The sequence below is a fragment of the Nycticebus coucang genome, chromosome 6, assembly GCF_027406575.1.
Source record: "Nycticebus coucang isolate mNycCou1 chromosome 6, mNycCou1.pri, whole genome shotgun sequence".
NCBI classification, from domain to species: domain Eukaryota; kingdom Metazoa; phylum Chordata; class Mammalia; order Primates; family Lorisidae; genus Nycticebus; species Nycticebus coucang.
The window spans coordinates 31,515,676-31,542,977 of NC_069785.1; the positions used below are offsets into that span (position 1 = coordinate 31,515,676).

At 43.1% G+C, this 27,302-nt stretch overlaps 2 gene segments (V, D, J or C); both read right to left on the bottom strand.

The window, feature by feature from the left end:
• Positions 1-27,302, bottom strand: part of LOC128587398 (T cell receptor alpha chain MC.7.G5-like) — a 230,641-nt gene that overhangs the window by 23,594 nt on the left and 179,745 nt on the right.
• LOC128587405 (T cell receptor alpha variable 8-3-like) overlaps positions 7,408-27,302 on the bottom strand; it is a 624,669-nt gene continuing 604,774 nt past the window's right edge. The window contains 1 exon segment of the V gene segment in view: positions 7,408-7,471. Within this exon segment, the coding sequence occupies positions 7,467-7,471 (5 nt within the window).

Below are 27,302 nucleotides of genomic sequence, written 5' to 3' on the forward strand. Positions count from 1 at the left end.
TTAGAGAGCTCAAGTAATCTTGTGGCTACATGGTTAGGAGAGGCTGATCTGGGATCCATGCTCGCTTTTGGCTGCTACCTAAGCACCTTCATGATATATTTTGTACACGTTCACGTGTTGCTCATCTCACTCTGCCTTTCAAGTACAAGTCCCTTCTAAGCCCTTCCCCAATGAAAGAGACAATATCATCAACAAAATAATACTCCCTCCTCAGAAAAAAACCCTCCAGCTCAAATCCTTTTTAGAGTAGTGTCTTTTTAATCCCCACATACTTTCTGTGAACCAGGAGATAAGAGTTACCAATATCATAGTTAACATAATTGGGAAAAATGAGGGCCAGAGGAAATAAATCAGAATAGTGGTTATAGAGGCTGCAGCCTGGTACTGGCACCAATGTTTAGATCCTTAGAAAATGGGAGTCCTTGCCTTGCCATTGTGACCATGTTCAAATCACTTTACTATTCTGAATAGAGAGAAACACCCCTTTCCACCTTCCTCTGCCTCTTGGGACGATCAAATAAAAGATGTAAAGAAATAAGAAAAGACCTTTATTGTTTTCCTTCTTTTAAGAAACTAGACCTTAGGAAACCTTGAGACAGTGATGCCCTTTACCCATGCTGAATTTGTTCATACATCCGTGTTTATGCACAAGAGCCATGCTAAACATTTCTAAGGCAAGTTAGAGTTGTTAATCTGGGTCAAGATAGCACACACTCAATTTAAAATTGATGACAGGGCTCAATTATGGGCCAAGTCCCCATGCTTACTTGGCTTAACGAGCACCTTGGTTCCACGTCCAAAAGTTGGCTTGTTCCCTGCAGTGTTAATCACACAATGATTTGAGGCTCAACACAAACCAGAGGACCTAGGAAGTCACACTTGGCAGACACCAGACAGAGAAATTTCTCTCTGCCCTTGGAGAAGTGGAGGGGTTGCAATGTTCAGTGTAATCCTGTCTCCTAGCACTTCCCAGAGCTGGAATGCTTGAAGGCAGGCACAAATTTGGGTCTAATTCCTTTGTATAGTTACTCACTACTCAGCTTTGGCTGTTTGGACCTGGCTCTGTGAGTAAGAGTAATAGCTTTCTGCCACAACCTCATTCAGGGCTCATTTGGACATTTTAAACTTGCAAAGGCCCTTTTTTTCCTGAACAAAAAGGCGCCTTCAGGGTCAGGCAGTTCATACATCCAGAGTAGACTCACTGAACGAACTGACTCATACACATGCATGTGCTTGCTAACAGGGTCTCTCCATTCAATGTAGAGCCTACAAAGGGCCCCGGAGGGATGATAGATACTTGAGCCCTTTTAGCTGTCATGCTTGCTGTGCTGCCTGGATCAGCTTTACTCTATTAGATCAGTTTCAGACCCAGACCCCTTCTAACTATTCTAGAGCCCATCCATTGGTGGGGCTTGCTCTAAGGAAGCGGGTGAACAGGTTTTTTGGGGAAAGTTTACAGAGTAACATGAAGAGGCCATTTTCAATAAGAAAGGAGTGCAGTGGTCAGTGGATCCTCTGCCAGGGAGATGGCCAAGAATCACAGGGCCCAAGAAAAATAAACCTTGTGAATCTGCCTACCAGCCTGGCTTGCCCATTCTGGGTGGAGAGCAACATGCTTCCTCAAGTGCTGGGTCTGACCAGCAGGTGTTGGGGATACTGTGCCTATTCCAGCAAGGATCATCACAGTTTCCTCTTGGATTTTTGAGCCCCTAAAAGGGCCTCTCAGCTGTGTTGGCCTTCTCTCTGCTTTAATACCCCAGTCTACCTGGGGAGAGGGTCCTCCGGGAGGAGGAACATACACATTTCTTTAGTTTCAAGACTAAAGGAATTCGTTCATCTCCCTTTTCAATTTCTTCATAGTAATGTCTCCCTGAGTAGAAAATGACCCACTCACCAGGCCAGACAGTCAACTGAGTTCCTCTTCCAAAGTACAGGCTCCCCAAGGTTGAGCCTCTGTTGACACAGTGTTGGATCCCTTTACTTGAACCTGGCCCTGGTATTCCCATCCTCTCTCCCTGACTGCTTTGGGCACAGGGTGGAAAATTCACCTCCACCTTATTTAAGTGGCATTACATCTTTTTCTCGTGAAGCTGGCAGTCTGAGCTAGACAATCAGTCCTCAGAGGCTGTATCTCCAGGGACAAATGATCTGCGGTAACAATAGTTTTTCTACCTTCAGAGTTCCCTCCCCTCAGAAAGCAATTACTACATCCTTTTGAGTGTGTTTAAATTGAAAGAAACTTTGCTCCCCTGGCCTGATTTCCCAGTATAAAAGGCTGCTCACTTACTACGATTGACATTATGTTTGCATCCCTTTCCCAAGCTGAGGTTGTGGCAACTTTGATAGGCCAAGTCTGTCCTCTGCAAAATCCCCCCATTTCACTCATTTGACCTCTGGTCCTCCCTCCAGACATTCCCTTTGTTTCTACTTTTTTCCCCCTCTCTGACATCTCCTTTTATTTTCCCATTTACTGCACTGGGAAATCGTACCTCACCATCTTCGAGGTGTAAAAACCCCCAAGTAGGCTTTAGTTCATGAATAATTTGATGAACTATTTCTTTGGCTATCAAAATAATAAGCGGCAGCAGGTCTGAGCTCACCTTTTAATTCTCTAGGTTTGAGTCATAGAGTCTTAGTGTTTAGAGTTGAAAGGCAGCCCAGAGGTTATTCAATGTCATGTCTAAAACAGCACAGAATCCCTTTCGCAACATCTGATGATCGGCCTTAAGGACCTAGTGTGATGCTCTCCGAGGACGCAGCTGTCCCTCTGCATCACAGTTCTGCCTGTTCAGACAGGTCATATAGGAGGCTTGGGGACATCTGCTTTCACCTGCTGGCTTTGATTTTGCTTCTGTATTAACTCCTTCCCGGGTCTAATAGCTCTTCATGTATTTGGAAAGTTCTGTTTCTCCTTAATACAGTCTAGAGATATCCTCTCTCACCTATTTTAGAGACCTGAGATCATTTCAGATAGTTCAGTTTTTATCTGACCGTGAAGACTATGCCCTCAACAAATGAGTCATTGTGGGGGCGTACCTGAGGAGGAGAGCTATTTTGGGGCGAAAGAGGAGGTGAGGCAGTGAAGAAGGGTAGAAAGGTTACAGTCCTAATGCACACAGAGAAAGCTTTTGGAATTTATTTACTGACCATTACACTTCTCAGGTTAAAATTCTCAAAAACACATCTATCATTTTGCCTAAAATTATTCTGGATGTTTCTTTTTTACTTACTTGCTGTGATAGTTACTGTGGTTCCAGCTCCAAAGCTGAGCTTGTAGTTATCATAGGCACAGTGGTAGGTCTCACTACACAAACCTGGTCAAGACCTTGGCTAAGGGACAGGCCTGGCTCTGTCCATTACCTGCCATGAGCCCTGGGGTAGCTATTTCAACCTCTTTGCTTTGTTTTTAACATTCACACAGCCTTCTCATCTGTGAAAGGGGGGTAATAAAGCTATCCCAGAAGCTTGGTACCTCAGATGAGCTAAGGTAAGATAGGGCTTTGCACACTGCTAAGTGTTCAATAAATGTTAGTAATTAGAGTATTAATAAGGCTATCTAATTCTTTTCATCTTTTAAAAATACATATACTTTTAATTTGTATGTCTTCTCTCTGACAAATTATATACAAATGCTCTTTTGTCAAGTAGCAACAGTTTAAATTGGGCTATTTTCCTTATATAGGATAACATCCCAAGAGCATAGTTGGAAGATTCAGAATGTTTACTGAATCACAGGATTTGTTTATTACATTTTATTTTTGTTCAAATGACAAATGAAATAAGGAATAATAAAATGTTATGAGTAGGGACTCAGAACATAAAAGAACTTCAATACAAACTGGTAAGAGGAATTTCGTATAATATATTGGTAACTTCTTCTTATAGACAATGACAACTTACTTGGTTTCACATCAAGTTTGGTCCCAGATCCAAAGTAAAATCTGTTGGCATTGTACACCATGTTCACTGTCATTACCAAAAGTCCCCTGGGCCTTCCTAAAAAGGAGATGTCTTATCCAGAGATGACTACCCAAGTTAGGCCAAGACTGACCCAGCCCCGTCAATTCTTTGCTAATTCCCCAGGAAATCTGCAAACCAAAGTGAAGAATGAGCTGAGAAGACACATTCATTATCAGAGACAGGCAAGAGAAGGGCGACTGGTTTTCTTCACTAGTTTTATCGATTTCTTTCCTTTTGTTTCTTGCTTGGGTTCATTCTTGTGTCCTCTGTGCTCAATGCACACGATATTTGAAACAAGGCCATGATCAGCAAATGCTCTTTGCCTTTTTCTTTTCCTAATTATAAATGCAAATATCCCTCAGGTGGACTTAACTAAGAGGAAAATTCTTATTCTGCCTTTAGTTCCAGGGCTATCTGAAAGCTTCTCTTCTGAGTTATATTTTACAACTAGACCCAACTTCTCTCAGGGACATCCTGAACTACACCAGCTAACCAGCTACACTCTCTGTGTATGATCTAACAAGATCACCATCGACGGTTAAAGTACTTACATTTTACAACAAAATGTACTTTAAGATACACATTGAAATTGCCCTCCCAGACTCCACAGTGAATCTCTACATTTTGGCTTTGTTTCTTTCCCCCCTGATTCTTGCCTGCATATTCCCGCTGGCAGTGAAAAAAAGAAAGAGAAAAAAGAGGCTGCAGTGTTGGCTGTCATTTGCAAGTCTAGATGAAACATTATTTATGGGCAAAATATTTTGCTGACAATTTCAAGAGAAAGGAAACCTCAGTGCCAACAGTTAGATGCCCACACTGTGGATTTAAACAAATCTCAACAAATGAACACAGTTATGAGAAATGAAATAGAGGTGACTTCAGTCTAAGCCAACTAATTATAATACTTCTGCAGTTTTGGAGGGCAAGGGGCTTACTTGTTCTTACTTGCAGAAATGATAAGCAGTGTGCTACAGGAATGCTTTGCTGGAAGGGCACTGGAGGAGAGCGATAGAAAAAGAGACTCATTTAAATATCTTAAATAGGCACCTTGGTGTTTCAAGACTTATGTAGAAAGAAGCTAGGATAGGCCAGAAATGTAGCCTGCCAACTAGACTTGGTTTAAGATAGTTCTTGGTAAAACCATGTTGTAGCACATGGTCTGCTCCTAGAGCAAATGTTGTGAGAAACAGAAGTTCCCTTTATGAAATCTGTTCCTATTATTCTGTAATTCTTCTAGGTTAGGATGGATTCTTCTGTAGTCATTTTCATCAATTCCTCTTTAAACTTAGCAAAGAGGTTCTTTGTCTCTGATAAATATTTCTCTTCTCACTTTACCTCTTCCAATATGCATTACTAGTGTCTTTCCCCATCTTCAACCCCAGGCCTGTTAAATTACACATACAGAAAATATTTATAGACTAATTAATCAGTGCAAATAGGATTTAATTGTGGCAGCCTACCAGGAACAACAGTCAATCGGGTCCCGGATCCAAAGGTCAGTTGCCAGCTTGAGCCAGAAGAAACACTGTGATATGCCCAGTAACAAAAACCAGATCAAATAGGCCAGGTTGGCAGGGCATTGGGTAAAGAGATGGCAGCTGGTTGCTTTATGAATTAGGTCTGTGTCACTGTCAGTCTGAGTTTGGTCTGGAGTAACCAAATTGACTGCTATAAATCCTAAATAAATTCTTTGTCTTTATAATCTCCCTTTTTTCTTTAGGGGATCTTTGATCTTTACTTTCTGCTACAGAGTTCTAGGCATCAAATGTAGGTTTTCAATATATATGTACAGCAAGTGCTCTCTGATTTTGCATGTCAAACCAGAATTTGGATATATTCATCTAAGGAACTCACAAAGCCCGGAACAAAGAATATTTTTCCTCTGTTGTGGGCATCAATGGCCACCACAAAACTGCCCAAATTCTTGAATCCTCCTTAGTCTGAGTCTGCAAAATCTAAATGAGGTAGGTTTAGAACTAGCATTGTCCAGTGAATTTGGCCACTAGTTTCATATTGATACAATAATTGTATTATGATCAATTACCAGGGAAATTGCTAGTTTTCCTCTTTTCAGCCATTTCCTTTCTCATGACTAAAGTGTTATCTATGTTGACTTACCTGCTAAAAGACTTTCAAACTGCCCTTAAAATCATTTTCCTAAGGTAGTGGGGATGGATAAAAGAGTCATGGTCCAAGAGGGACAAAGTGTGCATTGTCATAGCCAGGACAAGAAATGGGATTCCCCCTACAGAATGTAAGTCCTTTGGGGACAACATCACATTGACTCTGTTTCCTGCTGGGTCCCTGGTCAGAGCACTGAGCCTGGCATAGAGTAGATACATGAAAATATTTGTCAGCTGCATCTTGTAGACTCCTCAGACTTTAGATTTGAGCAAACTAGAGATTTAAGGTCTAATTGTTGCTTATTCACAGACTGGTTGTAGGGCCATTATCAGTCTCTTCCCTGTATCCCAGTTTTCTCATAAATGGAGATAGCCAGAAAGGTAGATTTTAAAGCTTCTCTCAGAGACAGAGGGTATCCTTTAGTACTCAAGAATAAACTTTTTTTAAAAAGTGATTTTCAGACATTGGGAGAGACTAATCATACTTATTTTGGCCAATGATTATTATTTACAAGGTTCCTTCCTTCTATAAATTGACATAATCTCAGCCAAAGAGAATCATGCCTTAGAAGGCTTGTTAAGGACTTAGAAATCTTGTCACCAATTACTGCACAAATCTGGGGCTGTGATCCAAGCCACTACCCCTAGTAATCAGTCATACAGTTTAGTCGCAACACGTACATTCAGGAGTAAGTCCCAGAGACACTCTTACATGGCCCATTTTGCACAGAGATGCCAGATCTTGGCCAGGGAGAATTGTAGCCTCCTATTTGACACTCATTCCCCTCTCTAAACATCCTTCATCTAGTGTATAATTGGGTCTAAATCAGCCCTTAATCCACAAACATTGCTTAATCCAGGGATATAATTTTATACTTACTGGGCTTCACAGATAACTTGGTTCCCTGTCCAAAGATAAGCTTTCCTCCCTGGTTATAATTCACACTGTGTTACATATCCTGTCAAAAACACATCCAATCTGCCTGAACACATTTCTAATCCTCCGCCCCCAAATCCACAGTAGACTGCTCCCACACCACAATGTGAATCATGGCTATATGTCTTATTGTAACTTTTTTCCTTATAAGGGGAATAATGGTATTCACACAGGGGACTGATGGAGAGTAATGAGAATTCCTATTTACCTGAAAATGTTTCTATTTAACACCAAACTGATGGTTCATTTTTGTTTAATGGCTCTGGGTTCTGCCATTCTGGGAAATGGCTTCCTTTCCCATGTATTTCTCAGAGCCTTAGCTAGAAATACGTGGCAGGCAGGGGTTAAAATTAAGGGCAGGTGAGGCTCCAGGGAGTTCGGCTTACCTGGGGTGACCACAACCCGGGTCCCTGCTCCAAAATTCAATTTCCCCCAGCCATCAGTTGTCACACTGTGACAAACACCTCTACAAAATGGCTTCCCCAGAGAAGACAGCTGTTAAATGAAGACAAACTGCTCATGGGGAAACAATCTTGCTGCAAAATGAGGTGACTGCATGATATGAGATAAAAGCTTTTCTCCCCTTCTCTTCTAATTTCTCTTCTTTTAAGACACAGAAGGCGACGTGTGCCAAGAGCTGCACTTCCCAGGCAGTTGGGCCCAAAAGTAGCACCACGAGGGTTAATGAAGCCTGGGCAGCAGCTCGAGACTCTGCAGGGGTAGGACTGTCCCAGTCCAGCAGTGCGCTCAGACTAAATCCAGTCCCCAGCACCACTGCAGCTCAAACAAGACTGTTACCCTCTCATTTAAATAACCTGGGGTTTTGGATTCATGAGTTTACAGGGTGCCCCCAAAGTCACCCCTAAAGTCACTATACATGGGGAAAAGGGGAAAGTGTAGCCAAATGCACCTTTATTTACAAAACATTCATTACAAAATTTTACAAAGAGGTGGCCAACATGTGCAGAATATTTTGAAAAAATTTGAAACGAGTATTTTGTAAGTAAATGTACATTTGGCTATAATTTCTCATTTTCCCTATGCAGGGTGACTTTAGAGGTGACTTTTGGGACATCCTGTAGAGGAAAAACTATTTTGGGATCCTTGGGTTCTGTTCCTATTAGAACAATATTAATCATTAATCATAAACTCTCCTACCTCAGTTTTTAAATCTATCAAATGGGAATAACTATGTTACAGTCTCCTTCTGAGGGAGATCTTGCCATCTGAGGTTTTACTTATTGGAAGTCTGCCAGAGTGGACAGATGTCAAGGTCTGGTTATGGGTGGGGTTTGCTCCTCTCTATACCTCCCAAAGCCCCTTCGAGGATGAAGAAAGTGACCAGGCACCGGGCCTTGGTCTGCTCAACCCTTTCAATGCCTTTCTGACCCAAGAAGGCCCCCCATGGAAAAGTCAGCAGGTTTTCCTCTTGGAGATAATCATATTCAATACATAACTTGAATTATACGCCACTTACTTGGCTTGACAAGCAGCCTTGTTCCCTTCCCAAAGATAAAGGAGAAGCCTTGTCCTTCCTCACAGTGATTATCTCAGCATCAAAAACCTGCCAGCTCAGCTTTCCCCCCACAAAGCCTTCCTGAGAAGCAAACTTTTAAAGCATTTTCCCCCCAGTAATGCATACAGTGGGCTCTTCCACTCCTCATGGCCCCCACGGCTCTTCTGCACTCTCCCTTTGTCTCCAACACTGCTCCTGAGGTCACAGTGGACCCCTGGCCTCAAGCCCCTCCAGCTTTTCTCTAGGATGAGCACTGGATGCATCTCCTCTCCCCACTTAACTGTACTCACAGGGCAGCACCGACAGTCTGGTGCCAGGACCGAAGACCACATTCTGGGCATAGTTATTCACTGTGCTTCTAGGCTTAGCAAAAACCCCTAGAGCTTCCTCCCCACATGCCAGGGCACCTCACACCACCCAGCACCTAGAACCTGTGTTTTTGGCTTTAGAGTGAAAAGATCAGCCCATTTGTCCTGTCAAGTCCTCAGAACAAAGGGAGTTTGGGACTAAGCAGAGCTTCTGAAACTTAACCCCGCAACTCCCTGTGCCCTGCAGGATGCAGCTCTGCATTAATGAGCCTGAGTCTTTTCGTGGAGAGAGGCTTTGGGGGCTGGGGAGAGGCTTAGAGAGGCTTCTCACTTCTCCTCCTGCCTGGAGGCATGACTGCACTCTAGTCACTCTGGACAGGAGGGCGTCTATCTCCTTTCAGAAACCCTCCAGAGAAAGTACCCTGGCAACTACTCCCGGCAGCTCATTTTCACTGTTCAAAAACCTATTTAAAAGGTTTTAGTACCAACCTAACTCCCTTCTTTCAGTATTAGTCCTGTCCTGTGGTCTGAATCCTGGTGGGGCTGGAACAGGAGCCCCTCCATCTTCTGTCTCAGCAGTAGGGGTCCTCAAACTACGGCCCGCCGGCCACATGAGGCGGTGTGATTGTATTTGTTCCATTTTGTTTTTTTACTTCAAAATAAGATATGTGCAGTGTGCATAGGAATTTGTTCATAGTTTTTTTTTTAAACTATAGTCCGGCCCTCCAACGGTCTGAGGGACTGTGAATTGGCCCCTGTTTAAAAAGTTTGAGGACCCCTGGAACACTTCCTTTCCCAGATTTAGATATGACTCAACTGCTACTTTACCAGCAACCTCTATTCTTTGAAGTAAATTGCCCTATTTTTAACCTCCACAAACATTACTGATCCTCCCCATCCAGGTTTGAGAGTCCCATTCCATGGCTATTTTCAGAAGTTCTGTCTCTCATGAACTGCTCTACCCTGAAGAGTAGAAGGACCCCCTTGGGGCAGATGTCCTTCCCTCTTCCCTCTGTCACTGCGTTTCCACACGGGGAGGCCATCTCTTGGGAAGGGCTCAGGCTCTTCTGGAGGATGTCACACTGGGGTCAGCTTGCTGAAGGGCTGGTTCAGGTTTCAGTTTCTGCAACGCTTGCCCTGCCATCCTGTGAACCATGTCCCTGCTCCAAAGAGCCTCCAGAGTCCCAGCTATGCAGCTCTCTGCAGAAACCTCCCCCCGCCCCCACCCTGCCTCTGACACTGGGATGATTTTGTATTCAAATTAGTTAGGATTCTTTCTATTTCCACTTTCAAATCCCAGGTGAAGAATTTCACAGAACAGGCTGACATTCTCCACCCTCCCCCCATTCCAGCTCTGCTCCTGATGCATGACAGAGCCTTGACAGAAGAGCCCGAGGGGCGAAACAGAAGCTCAACTGTGCTTTAGAGATGATGTTTATCATTATTATTAATAGCTGGGGTTTAATGAGATTTTTCTATGTTCTCAGCACTATGCTAAATACTTCAGCTGTATTATTTCATTTGATCCTTACAATAACTCAACAAGGTAGGTATATTTTTACTTTCATTTTAAGGATGGGGAAGCTGGGGCTCAAAGAGGGTAAGTAATTTGGTAACCTAGCTCCAAAGCTCATGCTATATTGCCTAATCCATAATTACTTAAGCTCAAAATGTCCAGAGGGGACACATGGCCTCTCAGAGGGGCTGCATAAGTGGCCTCATTGCTCAGTCTCACTTTCCACAGCAGATATTTCATTCTCAATGAAAAGAAGCACCGGAGGTAGATGCACAGAGTTCTAGTGATTCTTTTCAAACAGGTTTAAATTACAGCAGGGGGGTCAACGTTAGATGTGAGAAAGTACTTTCTGAAGCAAGAGCTGCTAAATTCTGGAATTGATTACAGAGAAAGGCTGAGGAGTTTCCCTGCCCTAGACCATTCCACAGAGCCAGGGCACATCCCATCTGGCCAAGAAAACTGCTAGGAAGCAATGGTGGTGGGCACTGAGTCCCCTGGAGGTTCTTCTGACATCCTCATTGCCTCAATTATTCTTTGTATCTCTATTTCTTTCAAAATGTTGTGTCTGCTCCTGAGGACCCCTCAGCGTGAGCTGGAGCAAGCGTGTACGTGCATGTGTGTGTATTTATGCACTCACATCTCATTTCAAAGCAGAGAAGAGAACTAACTCTCTTTGGCCCGGGGAAATAACATTAATAAAGAGCCCAAGCAGATGCACAGGATTAAAGTAGTTTTCAAACTAATGATTTGATTGATTGCCCCTGAAGGCCCAAGTGAAGAAGAACACAACTTACTTGGCTTCACAGTGAGCGTAGTCCCATCCCCAAAGGTTAATTTGCCCGTGTTGGTGCTACACAGTGTGCAGTGCTATTGCAATAACCTTGACTGGGGCTTCTAGGAAGACAGGTGGAGGTGGGGATGGCAAGCAGGAAAACAAAACTTGAGATGACTGCCCATGGCCAAAACAACCTCCTTGTAATTAGGTTATAACGTGGGAGGAATACTAATAACTAGCAACTGCCCACCCTGATTCTATTTGCTGTAATTTTCCTGGAAAGAACCGGCTTTGGCAGGAGTACCTCCTGGGAAATTGGCTAGAAGTGGCTACTGCTTTGTCTCCTGGGATCCTGCCTTGTCTGTTGTCTATTTTCATCCAGTTTTGCCTTTTACCCCCACTGCTTTTCTTGGGCCTTCCTCCTTGTGGAGGTTCACATAGTTTCTCAGGGAGATACTACATGGGTTTTAAAAGCCCAAGTCCAATACCCTGAGGAATATGTGCATTAATAATCTTGTTTTCCAACTGGTATCAAGAACCAACCAACACAAACCAAGCAAAGAAAATACCACCTGTGTTTTGACAGCTTCTGCATGATGGAAGATGGGGTTCTTGGGAAGAATAATTAGCCAGAAAGAAGAACTTACTAGGTGTGACCAAGAGTTTGGTGCCCTTCCCAAAAGTGAGTTGGTAACTCCCAGTGCCAGAGTACGCACACAGTTTCCTTTCTTTGCAAAAACCCTGAAGATGCTCAGAAAAAACAGACCATTCACAGCATAGCAGCAGCTCTGACAAAAGCTTAGACTATAACAGCAATCAAACAGGCAAAAGAGAAGGGCATTACCAAAGTTTGGCATGGGATGGACCATCCCTCAGAGTCCTACAGAGACCTGGCCAGTCTTTTAGAGGTTGTCTACTTTGTCCTCCTCTCTTCAATTGAGATGTTTTCTGACCAAAGACATGTCTAGCTTTTAAGGGCTGCTAGTTTTGAAGAATTTTCCTTTGCTAATAGCCCTTACAACCATTCCTTAAATCTAATTGAAATTCTACAGACTGTAATCTGGGCCCTGAGCCCTTTGCCACTTAAGATTCCCTAGGTAGAGATGGTATTTCATGTCAGCATACTCCACAGAAAAACTCATCACAACACAGCAAACCAGTCTCCGTGGTCACGTTTGGGGAAGCTAATATTGAAGGAAGGGGTCAGGTGAATGTTGGCTTTATCTATAATTTGAATGGTTCACATAAGACATTTTTATGTATTACTTTGTGCAAATTAAAGTAAATAATAACACTAAATAGAAACATATAATGTATTTAAAAATGGGTCTTGGACAAGCCTTTCTGTGCTCCCCTAGTCTAAGTGTTCTGAGTTGTCTGTGCTAGGGCTTTGGTCTCCTGGGATCAGAGGAGGGAAATGGGCAGAAGTGTGCCAGAACAGGCTGAAGGCACTGAAGCCAGGGCACAGTGCTGGGCCCAGTCTGTGCTACCATGACTGTCTAGTTGGCTTTTAAATTATAATAAACTGTTCATCTTTTTGCTCAATATTTATGGACCAGTTCTTGAGGGAAAATGCATTACTTTGTACACTGAAAAATCATTCAAGGGAAGAAGTTATTGCTGATCCAAATTAGGTTTAGCCAGGAACACTTACTTGCAATCACAGAGAGTCTTGTGCCCTTTCCAAAGACAAAGTTCCTGTTGCCTGATTCCCCACAGTGATTGCCTCCATAACAAGAACCCTGAACGACTGGCCTGGAAGTCAGTTTTCCCTGGAAGTTTCCTCTTGTTAATCTTCTTCCTTGGTAGAATCATTGAGAAATCTCTCTACTTAAACATAGGTTTTGTTTTTCCTTAGCAGATCTTTGTCCCCTCCTCCCCAAGCCTCTACAAAGTATGCTATAATCAAAATGTCTCCAGCTTTGCCTGCCCACCTGCTCTTTAAGAGCTTCTGTACATGGATGGAGTTGTGGCCCTAGAATGCATTTCTGAACTATCTGAAGACTTCCAGCTTATTGTTAGCCTATGATAAATATTCCAAAGGAAACCCTTGTTTTTGGCCTCATGATGAATTCTTTGAAATGAAAAAAGAAATACTTGGAAAATGGCAGAGAGTGAGAAGGCTCGATACAAAATGTAGCTCTTGGCCACAGACCATCTTTGTTGTCTCTGACATTAAAGTAGCTCCTAAGAAAGTTATCTCACATCCACTCCTGGAACAAGGGAAATTAGAGAGCACGGAGCATCAGAGCCAGGAACCTCAGCAGAGGCCAAAGAGAGCAAAGCAGATCTTCTATGAAGGGTGGAAGGAGAGGGGTCATGGGTACGCTGGGGTTATTTACAAAATCAATTTAGTCGGGCGGCGCCTGTGGCTCAAGGAGTAGGGTGCCAGTCCCATATGCCGGAGGTGGCGGGTTCAAACCCAGCCCCGGCCAAAAACCACAAAAAAAAAAAAATCAATTTAGTTAGAGCCAAAAATCACACGAGGTTTAACAATGTGTCCAAACAAAGTCCACTAGGGACAAGCCTGGGGGAAAGACTTGAAAATGAATTCTGGACAGAGTTTCATGATTTTTTTTATTCTTCATAATAGATAAACAATGAGAAAGATAATTGATACTTAGGAAGAAGCTAGGCAGCAACTTCTCAGCATTAGATGGGGAGAATTTGGTACCTGGTAAGCTGTGGAAAGTCTGAGGACCAGGCTTCTGCAAGAGAAGAAGGGCCCAGGACCCAAGGCCATCCACACGTCTTAAGACCTAAGAAATTTTCCACCTAACACTCACAGCACTTTTAACTAGATGGGAGTTAATGTTAAATCACATGAACAACACTTACTGGGGAGAACATGAAGTCGTGTCCCTTTTCCAAAGATGACTTTTCTTTGTACCAAACTTTGTTCACACTGTGATTGGGATCATAATAAAAACTCTTAGTGACTCTTTCTGGGAAAGCTACACATTCCTTGATGGATATTTCACCTTCGTGGGCCTTAACACATTCCCATATTGTCTCTTTTCCCTATAATAAACAGGCCTCATTATCTGCTCAGTCATCTTTCTCTGTGTCTCTTGGTTGTTCTGCCTGAATTTTATGCTGCTTATTGCAAACACGCAGAGAGGAAATTGAATGACCTCATTTGACACTGAGAGTGAATTATAAAAGCAACAATTCAACAAACCCCTTTCTGATATCAAACGCAATTCTGCTATTGCAGGCAAAAAAATACCTGGCAGACAGCCACTGAACTAGAAATCTACTCTTCAGAGTCCCAACCAAAATGGGGACAGGAATGGAGTGTTTGGACACACATCTGAATTTCCACTTACCCGAGATGGACTTCACCCCAGAGCCCTCACCTCACCCTAGCTCTGAGCCTTAAGTTCCAGAACTAGCCATGCCACCGCACTCTGAGGGTACCTTGCTGCAGGACAAGCATATGTTCGTACACTCATTTTATCCCTGTCCAAGCTGGGGTAGTGGGGCCCATTCATTTTGGTCCAAAGGGATCTCAGTGTTTTGGGGGGAAATGTTCTCCTTTCACAGTCCGTGGATGTGGTCTCTCACCACCAAGAGAGGGAAGCCGTGTGCTGTCGCCATCAATCCTGACTTGACCCTTGCTCACCACATAAAGAACCGAGTCCCATTTCCTCCTCCTCATCATCTCCTTCACCCCAAGGCTGCTCTTTGCCACAGTCTTAAAAAAATTAACATGGGGTAGTTACATTTACTAGCTCTAAAACAAACTTATGGAGACATCGACCTCATTTCCTTGTCTGCTGGCATTTCTCACAGCTATACTATTTAAAAATAGCCTATCTGACTTTAAAGCTCCTTGCATTGGTCAGCCCAGTTGCAATCATAACCTGTTGTAGGTTTAATGACCCAGTTAGTCAACTTGATGATGCCTGCCTCTTAATATTAATTTTTGATCTGGCATTTGGATGAGTCTTGTTGTTGCCTCTATGGCAATGTGGGGGAACTGACACCCCAGGAGCACCCCCAAGAAAACCAGGCTGCTGAATGGCTTATTTTCCTCCTTTCCAATGAGGTATATTTAAATGCTCTTAATCTCCATGGAAGAACTAATCATTAAGTAAAAATCTTGTCACCTATGCCTGCTATTCTATTTCACTCTGCATTTCCTTTCAGGTGTTTATAAAGATGATTGGCAATTCATCTCTAAATTGCCCCCCCCTTGCATTTGAATAGTAAGGCTGTGTGTTCAGTGAAATTTGACATGTATGGGACTAGATGTGGACGTTTGTCCAAATGGGACAATGTTTGGTTTTCTTATTAGATCTTGTAGAATAAATATATATGCAGGCAAAAGAGACAAAAAAGTTACCTTATAAATATTAGTAGCATTTAAAATAAGATAGATTCTCATTTTTTATACAAGGGAAGATAAGTTCTATGGGAGAAATCACAGTAAACACACAAATCATTACAGAACATAATTTAGGAGCTACTGTGGCTGTAAATAACTCATGGACCCCCATATATCTCCGGAAGAAGAGCTGAGTTACCACATTAAAGGTGATCTGGGGTCTTATTTTGCATCTATTTATCGTCATTACTTTGTTTTCAGCAATCATGACTGTTTCACGTATTTGCAAAAATCATTTTTCAAGAGGTACATTGTTTACATAGTAAATCAAATCTCCCCTAACTCCACAGGACATACTTGTTTGGTCAAATATAAACAGAACAGGGCCACTTACTAGGCTTCACCACCAGCTGGGTTCCGTTTCCAAAGATGACCCTGGCATTGTTATTCCCACAGCATTTCCTGCCTTTACTAAAAGCTTTAGTGAACCCCAACCAAGCTCGCAGAACTCTGGTGAGGAGGCAGTTGGACGCCCTGGACTGTTTTTTGTTTTTTTTCCCCTGTGTTTCTGGAAATTGGCTTTTTATCATGGGAAGAAAAAAAAATGTTTCTGGTACATGAAGCAAAACATTTCTCCTTTGAAAAGACCAAACTTCTGAGCTTTAAACCCCTTTTTCATTGTTAGGCTTAAATCTGCCAAAGCTGAGTCAAATAACTTGTTAACAACTCTTGCTGTCACATGGGTGAAGTCGGCCTTAGACATACAGTCTGAAAGGATGACTCATTTCTACCTCCACGGGGATATTTCCAGCTACAGAAACGTCTGAACTCACCCCCAAACTCTACCTAAACTCCAAGACCCTGTCCCCTACTCACTGGTCAAGTTGTTGCGAAGCCTTCTCTGTGTGCAACAGTGTTGATGTGACAGCCTAAGAAAATATTTCAGGAGCAAAGAGTAACAAAAGTCAAACAGTCCTATTTTTTTCCCCAAGAAGTTCTACCACGGACTCCTATGTTTCTTCAGCCAGGAAGGGGGTAAAGAGTAATGACACACCATCTCCCACGGCCTGAAGAAAGCCCAGTCCTGAAATAAATGGAAGAAGCGAACACTTTCTATTATAAAGAAGATCATGTCCTAAAGGCAAGGATGTGGGCACACGAGCGCTCCTTTATCACAAAGCTGAGCACTGGCTGGGCTTTAGAATACACTAAATATCCAGAGAAAACAGAGGTGTGAGCATCCCAGGCGGTGATACCAGGTCATTGACTTTCTTGGTTAAAAGCAGAGCTTAAATAATAGAATTCTAAGCTTGGAGCGAGAAGGAGACTTGATCCCATCTCTAAAATGACTGTGACTTGTTGATTCTTTGTATTTGAAGAGGAAGAGTTCAAAACTGATTTTATTTCTCGCCTGTCAGCCTGGGAGTGGTGGGCGTCCAGAACAAACAAAAAGGACTTACTCTAGGGAAAAAGAAAGGGAAGCAAGTGTAGGAAACAGAGGAAGGTGTTACATGGATCACAGCGCTGATAATGGAGCTAACCCACCCTAAGCCTTCTCTCCCCTTCCCCTCCCTAGGGGGCCGGTTTTGCCTGACTTCTCAGCACTCTTCCAAAGTATGGCTCTGGAGTCTCTTTTGGAAGAAAAATAAACATGGCCTATAGAAGAAGGTGCTTATACCAGATGACACAGAATTGGGTAACTAGGTTAGCAGAGGTAAAGGTACGACCAGAGATGATAAATGGCCAGGAAATTTGGTTCACAGAAGCAGAAAGCCTGCAGCAATTTAGATGAAAACAATTTCCCCGCAATATTATTTTTTATTTTTTTTTCCCCCCTTTGGGGTTTATCTTAAAATTATCACATTTCCCCTTCCCTGACCATGATGTGCCATCCAGGAGAATGGGAAATTTTGAGAGTTTCCCTACTGTGGGCAGCTAAAGAATGACAGCTTGGAACAAAGTCAACCTTCAGTCCTTCTTTTCCTCAAAGGTTGGCTGCAACCTCCCACTTGCCATGGACACAGGATCCACCTGACAAAGCCCACTACTCACGTACTTGGCTTGACAGAAAGCAGAGTGCCAGTCCCAAAGATGAGCTTGTTTACAGCTACATAGTTCGCACAGTCTTCAGAGCCTTACAGTAACCCTTGCTGGGGGCTGGGAGCATGGCAGGATCGGGTGAGGACAGCTCAGTCCCACTGCTGCCAGAGACGACTTGCCAGGTATCCCTCCAACCTTCATATTCCCCTGACACATCTGACACTGCCTTTTAAGTTACATCCTTACGAGTTTTGCTCTAAGTTGTGGCAGCCTGGGAGATTTCTGCAAGTGACAAGGGGCTTTGAGACAGCAGCCTGGGAAGGATGTCACAACTAAAAATTTCAGTCTTCGACTATGACCCTTTCCCTTTTTCTGCTTTTCCAATGGAATGAGGCTTTTTCTATCCTTGGGAAAGAATTCAAACCATTTCAGAGGGAATGAGACACTCCCTAACAACCTGCTCTGCTCTCTTAGAGGGCTAGTTAAGCATTATTCATTCTGGAAGCAACTAGACCAAACAAAAGAGTTGGTGGCTGAAATGGCCTCTCACCAGGCATGAAGACCCCACTTGAGTAGAAGGCATTGTCTCCAGTAGACTGGATTGTCCTTAGAAATAAATTTGCATGCCATGCTTTGCACATTATTTAACTAGTGTCTCCTGTCCCTCAGAGTCACATCTCGGAGTCTTACCTGGCTTTATAATTAGCTTGGTCCCAGAGCCCCAGATCAACTGATAGTTGGTATCCACACAGACACAAAAACCTTAACAAAAACCTCTAGTGTCCTTCTGGGGAGCTTATTAGAGATAAAGCCCAGATAAAAAGTCTAGATCAAAGCAACTAAACAACGTAGGAATATTGGCCATTGGAGATTATTTGCTCATTTAATTACATTTGATTCCCTTGCCCATTTAGATTCCAGACATAGAGGATGAGATCAAATGACTAAATATCCAAAGTCAATCTAGGTCTCTCTGCATGTCAGGGAAGCATAATTCATAAACAGTTTTCAAATTGGAGAAGTTGAACTTACTTCATTTTCTGTGATATTTTAAATAAAAATGCAAAAGAGAGAAACAGATCATTTGTTTGGTGTCATAATGCATCTTACTCTCTAGTGTCTTAATTTCGCTGCTGATATGCTTTTAGTGAGCACCATGGTGTTCGCATACAGACTAAATTGTCTTGGTTTATAGAGGATTCTATCTGTGAGAAAAGGCACCTGTCGGCTGTGGACCCAGGCAGCTAGAGGTGCAAAAGGCCTCTGTCAATCCCATCATTGGACAGGGTGGCCTGCAGCATGGGGAGAAGGAACAAAATGGATCGGCTGTGCATACAGAACACTCCTTCAAAATTGCTCCTTGGTTTCTAGTACTTACTTGGAAAGACTTGCAATCTGGTCCCATTGCCAAAGGTGAGTTTTTTTGTAGTTGAGGACACAGTGATTCTGAGACTAACAAAAACCTAAGCCCCGCTGCTCTTTCCTGTCACTGGTACCAAATGACTAGCAAGAGCAGAGAAGGTTTGGGGATACATTTAAAGTACCAATGCAACCAAACAGTCAGTTTTTGTTTGGGTTGAGTTTCATCTCCTAGAAATGCCCACGGCCTGTGCTTATTATGTTCGCAATGCACAAAGTGACAGCTCAAGATAATTCAGTGTAAGAAAGGAGGGAGTCTCTAATCCCAGTTTCGATTTTTTTAGGGGGAAAGGGTTTGGCTGAAATTACTTAACTCGTCTGCTTTTCTGTATGTTGGATGATGCATGACCCTGTTTACCTTATTAGAGAACACTGTGGGATAAAAGGACTGGTCGTCGTGCAGTGGGTTACAGATCAAAATGTATTTTGAATAATGTAGGAAGAACATGATGGTTCAAGTCAAGATATTATTCACAAAAATAGCAGGAACTACGCTATGGTAGCTGAAGTTTATTGTCAAAGTAACTAACAGAAAGGCTTTCTTAGTGAAAACCGAAGGAGAAAGTATCTGCCTTGTGTGTTTTCCCATAAGAAAGTTAGTAGATGTACCACTTAATCTGCCAGAAGAGCCAGGCATGGAAAAGGTCAGCTTAATTCGGAGGACTTAAAGCCAGAGAAGAAGAAGAAGAAATGATTATCCTCCCACAGCAATGAATAAGCATAGATTAGGTTCCCATGACATGCTAATTTCCCTTTGCTGTTGGCAGTGTTAAATGGAACCAAAGTTATTTTTAAAAACGAATGCGACCATCTTAATGGTCAAACTGGCTATGTACGTTGACCCAGAAATGGTATCCCATCAGTGACTAGGTGGGAAGTGAATGTGTGTGAAGAAGTCCTCTATGTGATTTATAGACGTACCGGCACAGGAAAGTAGAAAAGACACACTTACGTGGCATAATACTCAATTGAGTGCCGGGCCCGAAATGCAGCACAGCCCCAGAGCCCGTCTGTGCACAATGGATCACCTGATTACAAAAACCTTGCCACGTCTTGGCTCGAAAGGTGGAAGCTAAAGTTTCTCAGCATGAAAGGGGATTCAGGCACACAGGTCATGGAGGCTGTGGTATTCCTTATTCCACCTCAGACCTTCCTTTCTAAGGCTCTTCCTTATCTCCGGCCCAGCTCCAGCCTTCAAGTAGGCAACAGTCTCACTTGGCAGCCACCTCCACCCCTGCAGGGGCTGTGCTGGGCCTGCCCTCAGGGGAGGATTTGAGGATCTCTAAAGGAGTTAAGAAAATACTTGGAAATACAACTGATGGCTAAAGAGGCAGGCAGCAGTGTGTGAGGAGGGTGCCAGTGCCGTGTGTGGGCGCAGCAGCCAGGAATTCAAAGGATCAAAGGACAGAGCAAGGAGTTAGATGCCGGAGTTGGAGATGGAAGAGATAGGACAGAGATGGGAAGGGGCTGAAAACAGAGGCAAGGAGGGTAGACACATACTAGCAGCTTCTGTCAAGATGAGTCACACTCTGCTTTGTGAGTACACACGAGTTCTGGGGGAAGAAATTCCTCTGGCTCCGTCAGTTGCTCTGACCTATTTAGTACTGTTCTAGCTCTGTGACCTCTTACATGCAGCTGAGAAGCCCCACACCACAAAAGGAGACCACCTCCCTGTTTTCTGTCTTCAAGGGCCATCTGACCAAATGTTCTGCATGAGGGGGTACAGACACAAAAAGATACTCAGAATCTGTTTCTCTCTTCCCAATTAGGCTGTCAATCTGTTTAGCTAATAAGTCCTATAAAGTGCCTTAATCTTTTCCAAGCAAAGGAGTCATATAAATGCAAAGCAGCAGTGGCAGTAAGTCAAATGGCTTGCTGGGGAATCTTTTCTTTGTGTGAAGAGATACTGTGTTGTAGAAGGAGAACTTTCTGTGTGAAGAGGAGACAGACTGGGGGAAAAACGCAACAGCATTTGTTTTTATTAGGTTGAGTCTATACAGCACAAAGTGAAACAGATTTGGCAATTATTTAGGTAATGTGACAGTCAATTTAAGCAATTTTGAGCACAAAGAGGTTTTCTCCAGGAAATGGCTAAATATCTGCATCAGCTACACTCATTAATCAAATTAACTGGACGCTTGTGCTGTATAGACACACACTAATAAATGTGACCCGAGATAGTGCCTCTGAAAGGCTTACATTTCACAAACATAACATTAAAACGGGGCCAATATTTATAAGCACTGTCTTCATTTTTGCACTGCAATTGATGCTTCCCCAGTGTTCTTACAACACGCCTTAACATTTAGAGCTGCAAAGGTAGGGGTGACCTTCTCCCTGGAGAGTCTTATCAGGTTCACATATGGAAGCTCATTTAGCAATTCATTAAGTGTCTGGGATGTGAGAGGTGGTCATTACAGATTAAGAGCTTTTTCTCAAGTGGCAAAGGACTTACGGGGAATAATAGTGAGTCTTGTTCCAGTCCCAAAGCGGAGGTTGCTCAGCCCAGAAGTTGACACAGTGTCTCTCCCCAGTATAAAAACTTTCCTACTCTGCTAACTTCCTCTTCTTCCTCTGTGAAGTTTTACACATTTGGACTCCTATTTGGTGATAACCTTTTAAAAAACCATCCTATAAAATGTTCCTAACAAAAAAAAAATCCAAATAACCAATAGTCCCCTTTCTCTCTCCAATTTTTTTCGCCATACAAAAGCTTGCCAAACCATGCTACCCATTTTCTCCCTGGAAAGCAATGTTTGAAGAATTCTAGTGTTCGCAGGGGGGCTTCTACTTTACTGTACTACTATGTGAAATCACCTCTACTCTTTGTGAGCCACCCATATTTGATGTTTTTATTTCTCCCAAGTCAGCCAAATTTCCATTCTTTCAGCCTTAGCCTAGAAATTCTAGACCTAACTCATCTCAAGGCTTGTTGCTCTTTTTTTTTAAGCATAAAGAGCTATATTTGTCACAATTTTTGCCACTAGCTAAAACCAAATGAGTTAGAAAGACCATATTAGGCAGACTTTCCACATCTTCTTCTTACTTTTATAAAAGGAAAATATAACATAAAAATAAGAGACTTTGGTTGGACGTTGAAAAGGCAGAGGAGATTAATAAAAAAAAATGGACATAGTAGACATTCATGGCTAATGTGGGGACATTCTGTCCTACCTGGCTTTACTTGTAAAGTTGTTCCTTGCCCAAAGGTTAGTTTCCAGTTGCCAGAGTCACACTCTGATGCTGTACTTTACAAAAACAGTAAATGAAGATCATTTTCTATTTTTCCTTCCTTCTCTCCAGCAACCTGATCAAGTAATAATAAAAACATTTACTGAAGACTTACTATGGGCGTTAACTCTGTTAATGCCCAAAACGTCTCAGTGAGCTGGATGGGAGAACTGGTCATTACAGATGAGAAAGATGAAGCATAAAGAGATTAAGTGACCTGCTCAAGGTCACATATCCAGTACATGGCAGAGTTAGGATTTGCCTGAAGAGTCTGATTCCATATTCACATTCTTGACCACTATGCCATACCTTTTATTAGCCCCCTTCCCCCATTTTGGGTTGTCCTTTGAAGTGTGAATACTGGAACCACTGACAAAATAGCTCATTGACCCTAAAGAATACATTCTAGGGTAGTTGTTCTGAAAGGCTTAACATTTTATAAACTTAGCATCAAATTGGCCCTGTTTTTATACTCTCTCTTCATTTTGGCACTGTAATTGCCATTGCCCATTTTATTTTACTATACATCTTACATTTAGAGCTGCAAAGGCAAGGGTGAGCTTCTCCCTGGAGAGTCTTATCGGGCTGGCACATGGAAGCTCTGTAGAAATTCATGTGTGCTCCTATCGAAGGTGCCTTTCCCAGAGCCCCTGGGCTCTGCTGTAGGCTCTGCTCCCCCTTCCAGCCTGGCCAAGCCTGCAGGCCAGCACTGACCCAGCCAAGGCTACTGCAGACACTGCTAGGAATATAATTTGGTTTCCATAGCAAAATTTTTAACAAGGTAGGTGGTCTTAAAGATGTTCCTGAGGAGTTTGAGAATAATTTCCCTGGGAAGGTGGGAATTAGGGTGAGAATTATTATTTCTGCCAGCAAATCCACAACAAGGCTTTAAACCAACGAGAACTGAGAGATACCTGAGTTATATGGCCAGTTTATGTCATTCTAGATAATCCGTGGTGGGGCAATGTCCTCTAGCATTGCCACTGGGATGGCCCTGAGACCTGAAGAGTTCCCAACAGCATTTAACTCATCTTTGGTTAGAGAGAGACAGTATTTCCCAACTGTCTGTGGTGAGGCTGGCGCAGGATGGACTAAAGAGGTCATGAGGTCAGGTGTGGTGACTCACGCCTATAATCCCAGCACTTTGGCAGGCTGAGGTGGGAGGACTGCCTGAGCTCAGGAGTTTGAGACCAGCCTGAACAAGAGTTAGACCCTGTCTCTACTAAAAATAGAAAAAAACTACTGGGGCATCGTGATGGACGCTTCTAGTCCCAGCACCTTGGAAGGCTGAGGCAACAGGATGGTTTGAGCCCCAGGTTTGAGGTTGCTGTGAGCTAGGACGCCACGGCACTCTACCCAGGGTGACACAGAGAGATTCTGTCTCAAAAAAACCCAAGATACAAAAAACAAAAAGAAATAATGAAACATGCCGCGTGTTCTGACCAAACTAGTATTTTGGCTTAGTAGCAAAATTCAAAATTCCTTGACAGCCCTTTTTGGAATAGGCTAACCTGTCTGCTCTGCAAGAAAACAGCCTAATGCTCCCACTGCCTGCCGACCATGTGCTTCTGGATTCCTCTATCTAGTTACTTTGATTGAGGGGTAGACAGGGTTCAGCTTTGGTGAATAGGACAAAACACTAGCCACAACTAGGCATTTTCAAGGCTAAAAAAAGAAGGAGGCTGTTTCTGAGACATTCAAACTGCACAGACAGGTTTGAGAGAGTTAACACGAAGACTCACTTGGATTTACCGCCAGACTTGTCCCCAGTCCCCAAATCAGCTTGTTGCCAAGATTACACAGTCACAGAAAGCTTAACAGAAACCAACCAGGCCAATGTGTATCAGGAAATCCCTTTCAATCCCCAAATCCGTCTGGTATGCTCCTCCAGTTGGGATTCCAGCCGAAGAGGCGACGGAGAAGACTGTTTATTATGGCGGTCAATTCACAGCATGGCCTGGCTCTTCTGAGGTTAAATAGTTCATCCCTCCACTTCCAGACCAAGCTGCCTCCTGACTAGCCAAGAAGGAGTGGTGTAATCCTGACAAAGCTGCTGGAGAAGGATTTTCCTACTCCAGTACTCACCAACCCTGTGTCTAACATAGTCAGACTTTCTGACCCAAATGGTTAAGACAAAAAGGACAAGGAACCTGTTTTCCCAGTGCATTTGTTCTTGTGCAGGGAATTCCATATGAGCCCATTTTCACATGTGCATATGCCATGTATACACGTTAACACCCTACGAATCAGTAGAATTAATGGTTGGGATGAATATAAGAAATAGAATCTAGCAGAGAAAACAGAAAACTGAGCTCAGTGCTATGGTTTCCTTTTGAAATTAGAGCATTCATTATGGATTCAGGAGAGATACTCACGGGGTTTGACCATTAACCTTGTTCCCCCTCCAAATGTGAGCACGCCGCCTGCATTATTATTCACACAGTGATCTTCAGCTCAGCAAAAACCTCCTAGAAACTGAACTAAGTTTTCCCTAAAGATCTTCTGGAAGGAGCGATATCGTGAGCACAGAGAATATTAAGTAATTGTCACAGTAATAACCTGGCACAGAATCCTAGTACCAGTTTGGATTTTAGGACTGTTTCCATGTTGAATAAATATAGGATATTCTTTCTAAATGTTCTAAAGAAAGAGTTTTCCTGCACAGGCCCAGAATACTGACGGCCAAAATCCTAGCATATCCTCTGGTGTTTTGAATATCAATTCTCCAGGGTTCTGAAAATCATGTACCTCATTTGGACAAAGTAGGAAAAAGTTTATGTCCACGGCACCAAAGCAAAAACAGTCAGAGAGACTTGGCTCTGTGGGAGGGGTAGAGGCAGCCATCACTGCCCACCTGGCAAGTGGGGTCGGCATGTGGATCCACACCTGAGGGTACGGGAGCCAGGCCTCTGACCAAGGTCAGCTCTGGAACATCCAAGGGGATACACAGCCTTTTCATTCCATCCAGCTAGAGACACTCCAATGCTTTGGTCTGCCCTGGAATTCACGCTGGACTCACTTTTCATCCCCCGCTTAGACAATCACCAGGAAAAGAACTTTTCACCACTTCCTAACCTTGTTCTAGGAGAGATTTTTCCACTCTCACTGTCCCCTTCCCAGGATATAACACAGCTCAAGGGCCAACTGGAAATCATTCTTTTATGATTAAGATGGTAGCTTCTCCCATCCTTTCTATGTGATCTATTTGAGCTTCTCTCAATTTGGGGAAATCTGAGTCAGAGACTCCATAGGCATGATGACCGAGTGTCCAGCATGATCTCTTTGCACTTCCTCCCCACTGGTCACCTTGAGGACCAAGAACTTAACAACCCACACTGGGAATCAACCACTCCGGAGGGAACCCCAGAAACGTGCAGCATAGAAACTTCCCACCTGGATTACATCAGTGTTATTTCTGCTCCAGGGAATACCTTCCCAGGGACAGATCCCTCCTTCCCACACCCATTACAGAAGCCATCCCCTTCCTTCTGACTTCACTATGTACCTCCTGCTTCTCTTATCTTTGCCTCCTTAATTAAAAAATGATATAAATTCCTCAAGCTCGCCCTATGAAATTGCCGAGTGACACCTGTGCTGGGTCTCTAGGCTAAGAGACTGTGAAAACTGACCTGTTTGACCTGTGCCAGTGTGTTTTCAGGAGTGGGTCCAGGATGTCTGATGTGTGGACACAGGGAGCAGCGTGCGTATGAATGAGCATTTAGGGCAAGCAGGTGCCTAATTCACCTGCAGAACAGCAGTCATGAAAGGGAATACCTGGGATGAAATTTAGAGAACAGAAAGGACCCAGATTCTAGAGAGCTAAGTGACAGGCTAGGATCTGGACATGGTTTTTCCTTGAGATAGTTTCTCAAAATATGAATGCCCAGGTGAAGCACTGAGTTAGGCAGCGAGAGAGAAACAGGAGGGGAAAAGCAAGTGAAAGCTGTGAAATAAGAATGTAATTTTCAAAGAAGAGAATAAAGGACATGGAATTCCTATTGTGTTTGTTTACAGGAGTCTCTCGAGGTCTTCCAGTGGTCAAGATTTTTCTAATGATTAATGCAGTTCTTATAAAGTTGGTGGTCAGTCCTTCATGGTAAGCCTCAGCATGCTCCTTTACCCCTCCTGTCCATAGTAGAGGGACCCAGAATTGCCACTTTAGACAGCAGTAATTTTAGCTTCCCTACTTTGTAACAGGTACCTCCTTTATTCTGCCTTTCCCTGCCCCTCAAACATGAACACTAACAACTTTTAACATGACGTCTGTCTTGCCTGTAATACTCACTTGCTAAAACCTTCAGCCTGGTGCCTGCTCCAAAGACGTATTTGTAGTTTCCTGAGGTAGTCACAGTATTATGTGTCTCTACATAAACCAGTGTCAGGTTACCATTTCCTGAAGCAGCTTTACTCTCCATGAGGAGGGCATCACATACACTTTGCCCATTGGAAGCCCTTGACCTCATGTTTTTCTAAAGGGAATTTACTTGGGATTGTATCTCAGTCCCTAGAGAAAGTATTCACTGCTTCTACTGGGTCTGAGTTTGCAAAACTTTCTCAAGCTCATATTTTCTTTACTTTATGTGTACTTATTAACTAAAGAGGTTGATTTAGCAAATGTAAGGAGGCGTCAACTATCTAAATGATTGCTGAATCCTTTGAAGCATTTTCTTTAGGACTTTCTCTGAGAGTCAGTTTATGAACCACACAAACTGATGACATTGTTTTATAGTTGTAGCTCATTTTGGATCTGAAACAGTACCAACAAGTTGATCCCCTCCTCTATTTACAAGTCTTGGTTCTGAAAAGCTTTTAATTATTAATGAAAGCAAAATCTATCTTCAACATGTGGATAGATCTTCAACATCTATCTTCATGGATGATACTAAAAGTAGGTGCTATGGCCTTTGAAGGCAATTTCAAAAGAGGAGGTGAGCCACTTCCAGCTGGGTGCTTTGATGGGGCCATGCAAATGTATAAACTATTTGTTAGCAGATCGGCCCCATTACCTTATTTTCACACCTGGTTCAGGCACAGAGGACTGTTGAGGAAAAACTACTGAAATGTGAGAGGGAAGACATTTCTGCAAATACTGTGCCTGCAAGGAAAGCCTCTCTGTTTCTGCAATTCTAACAGAAAAACAAAATAAA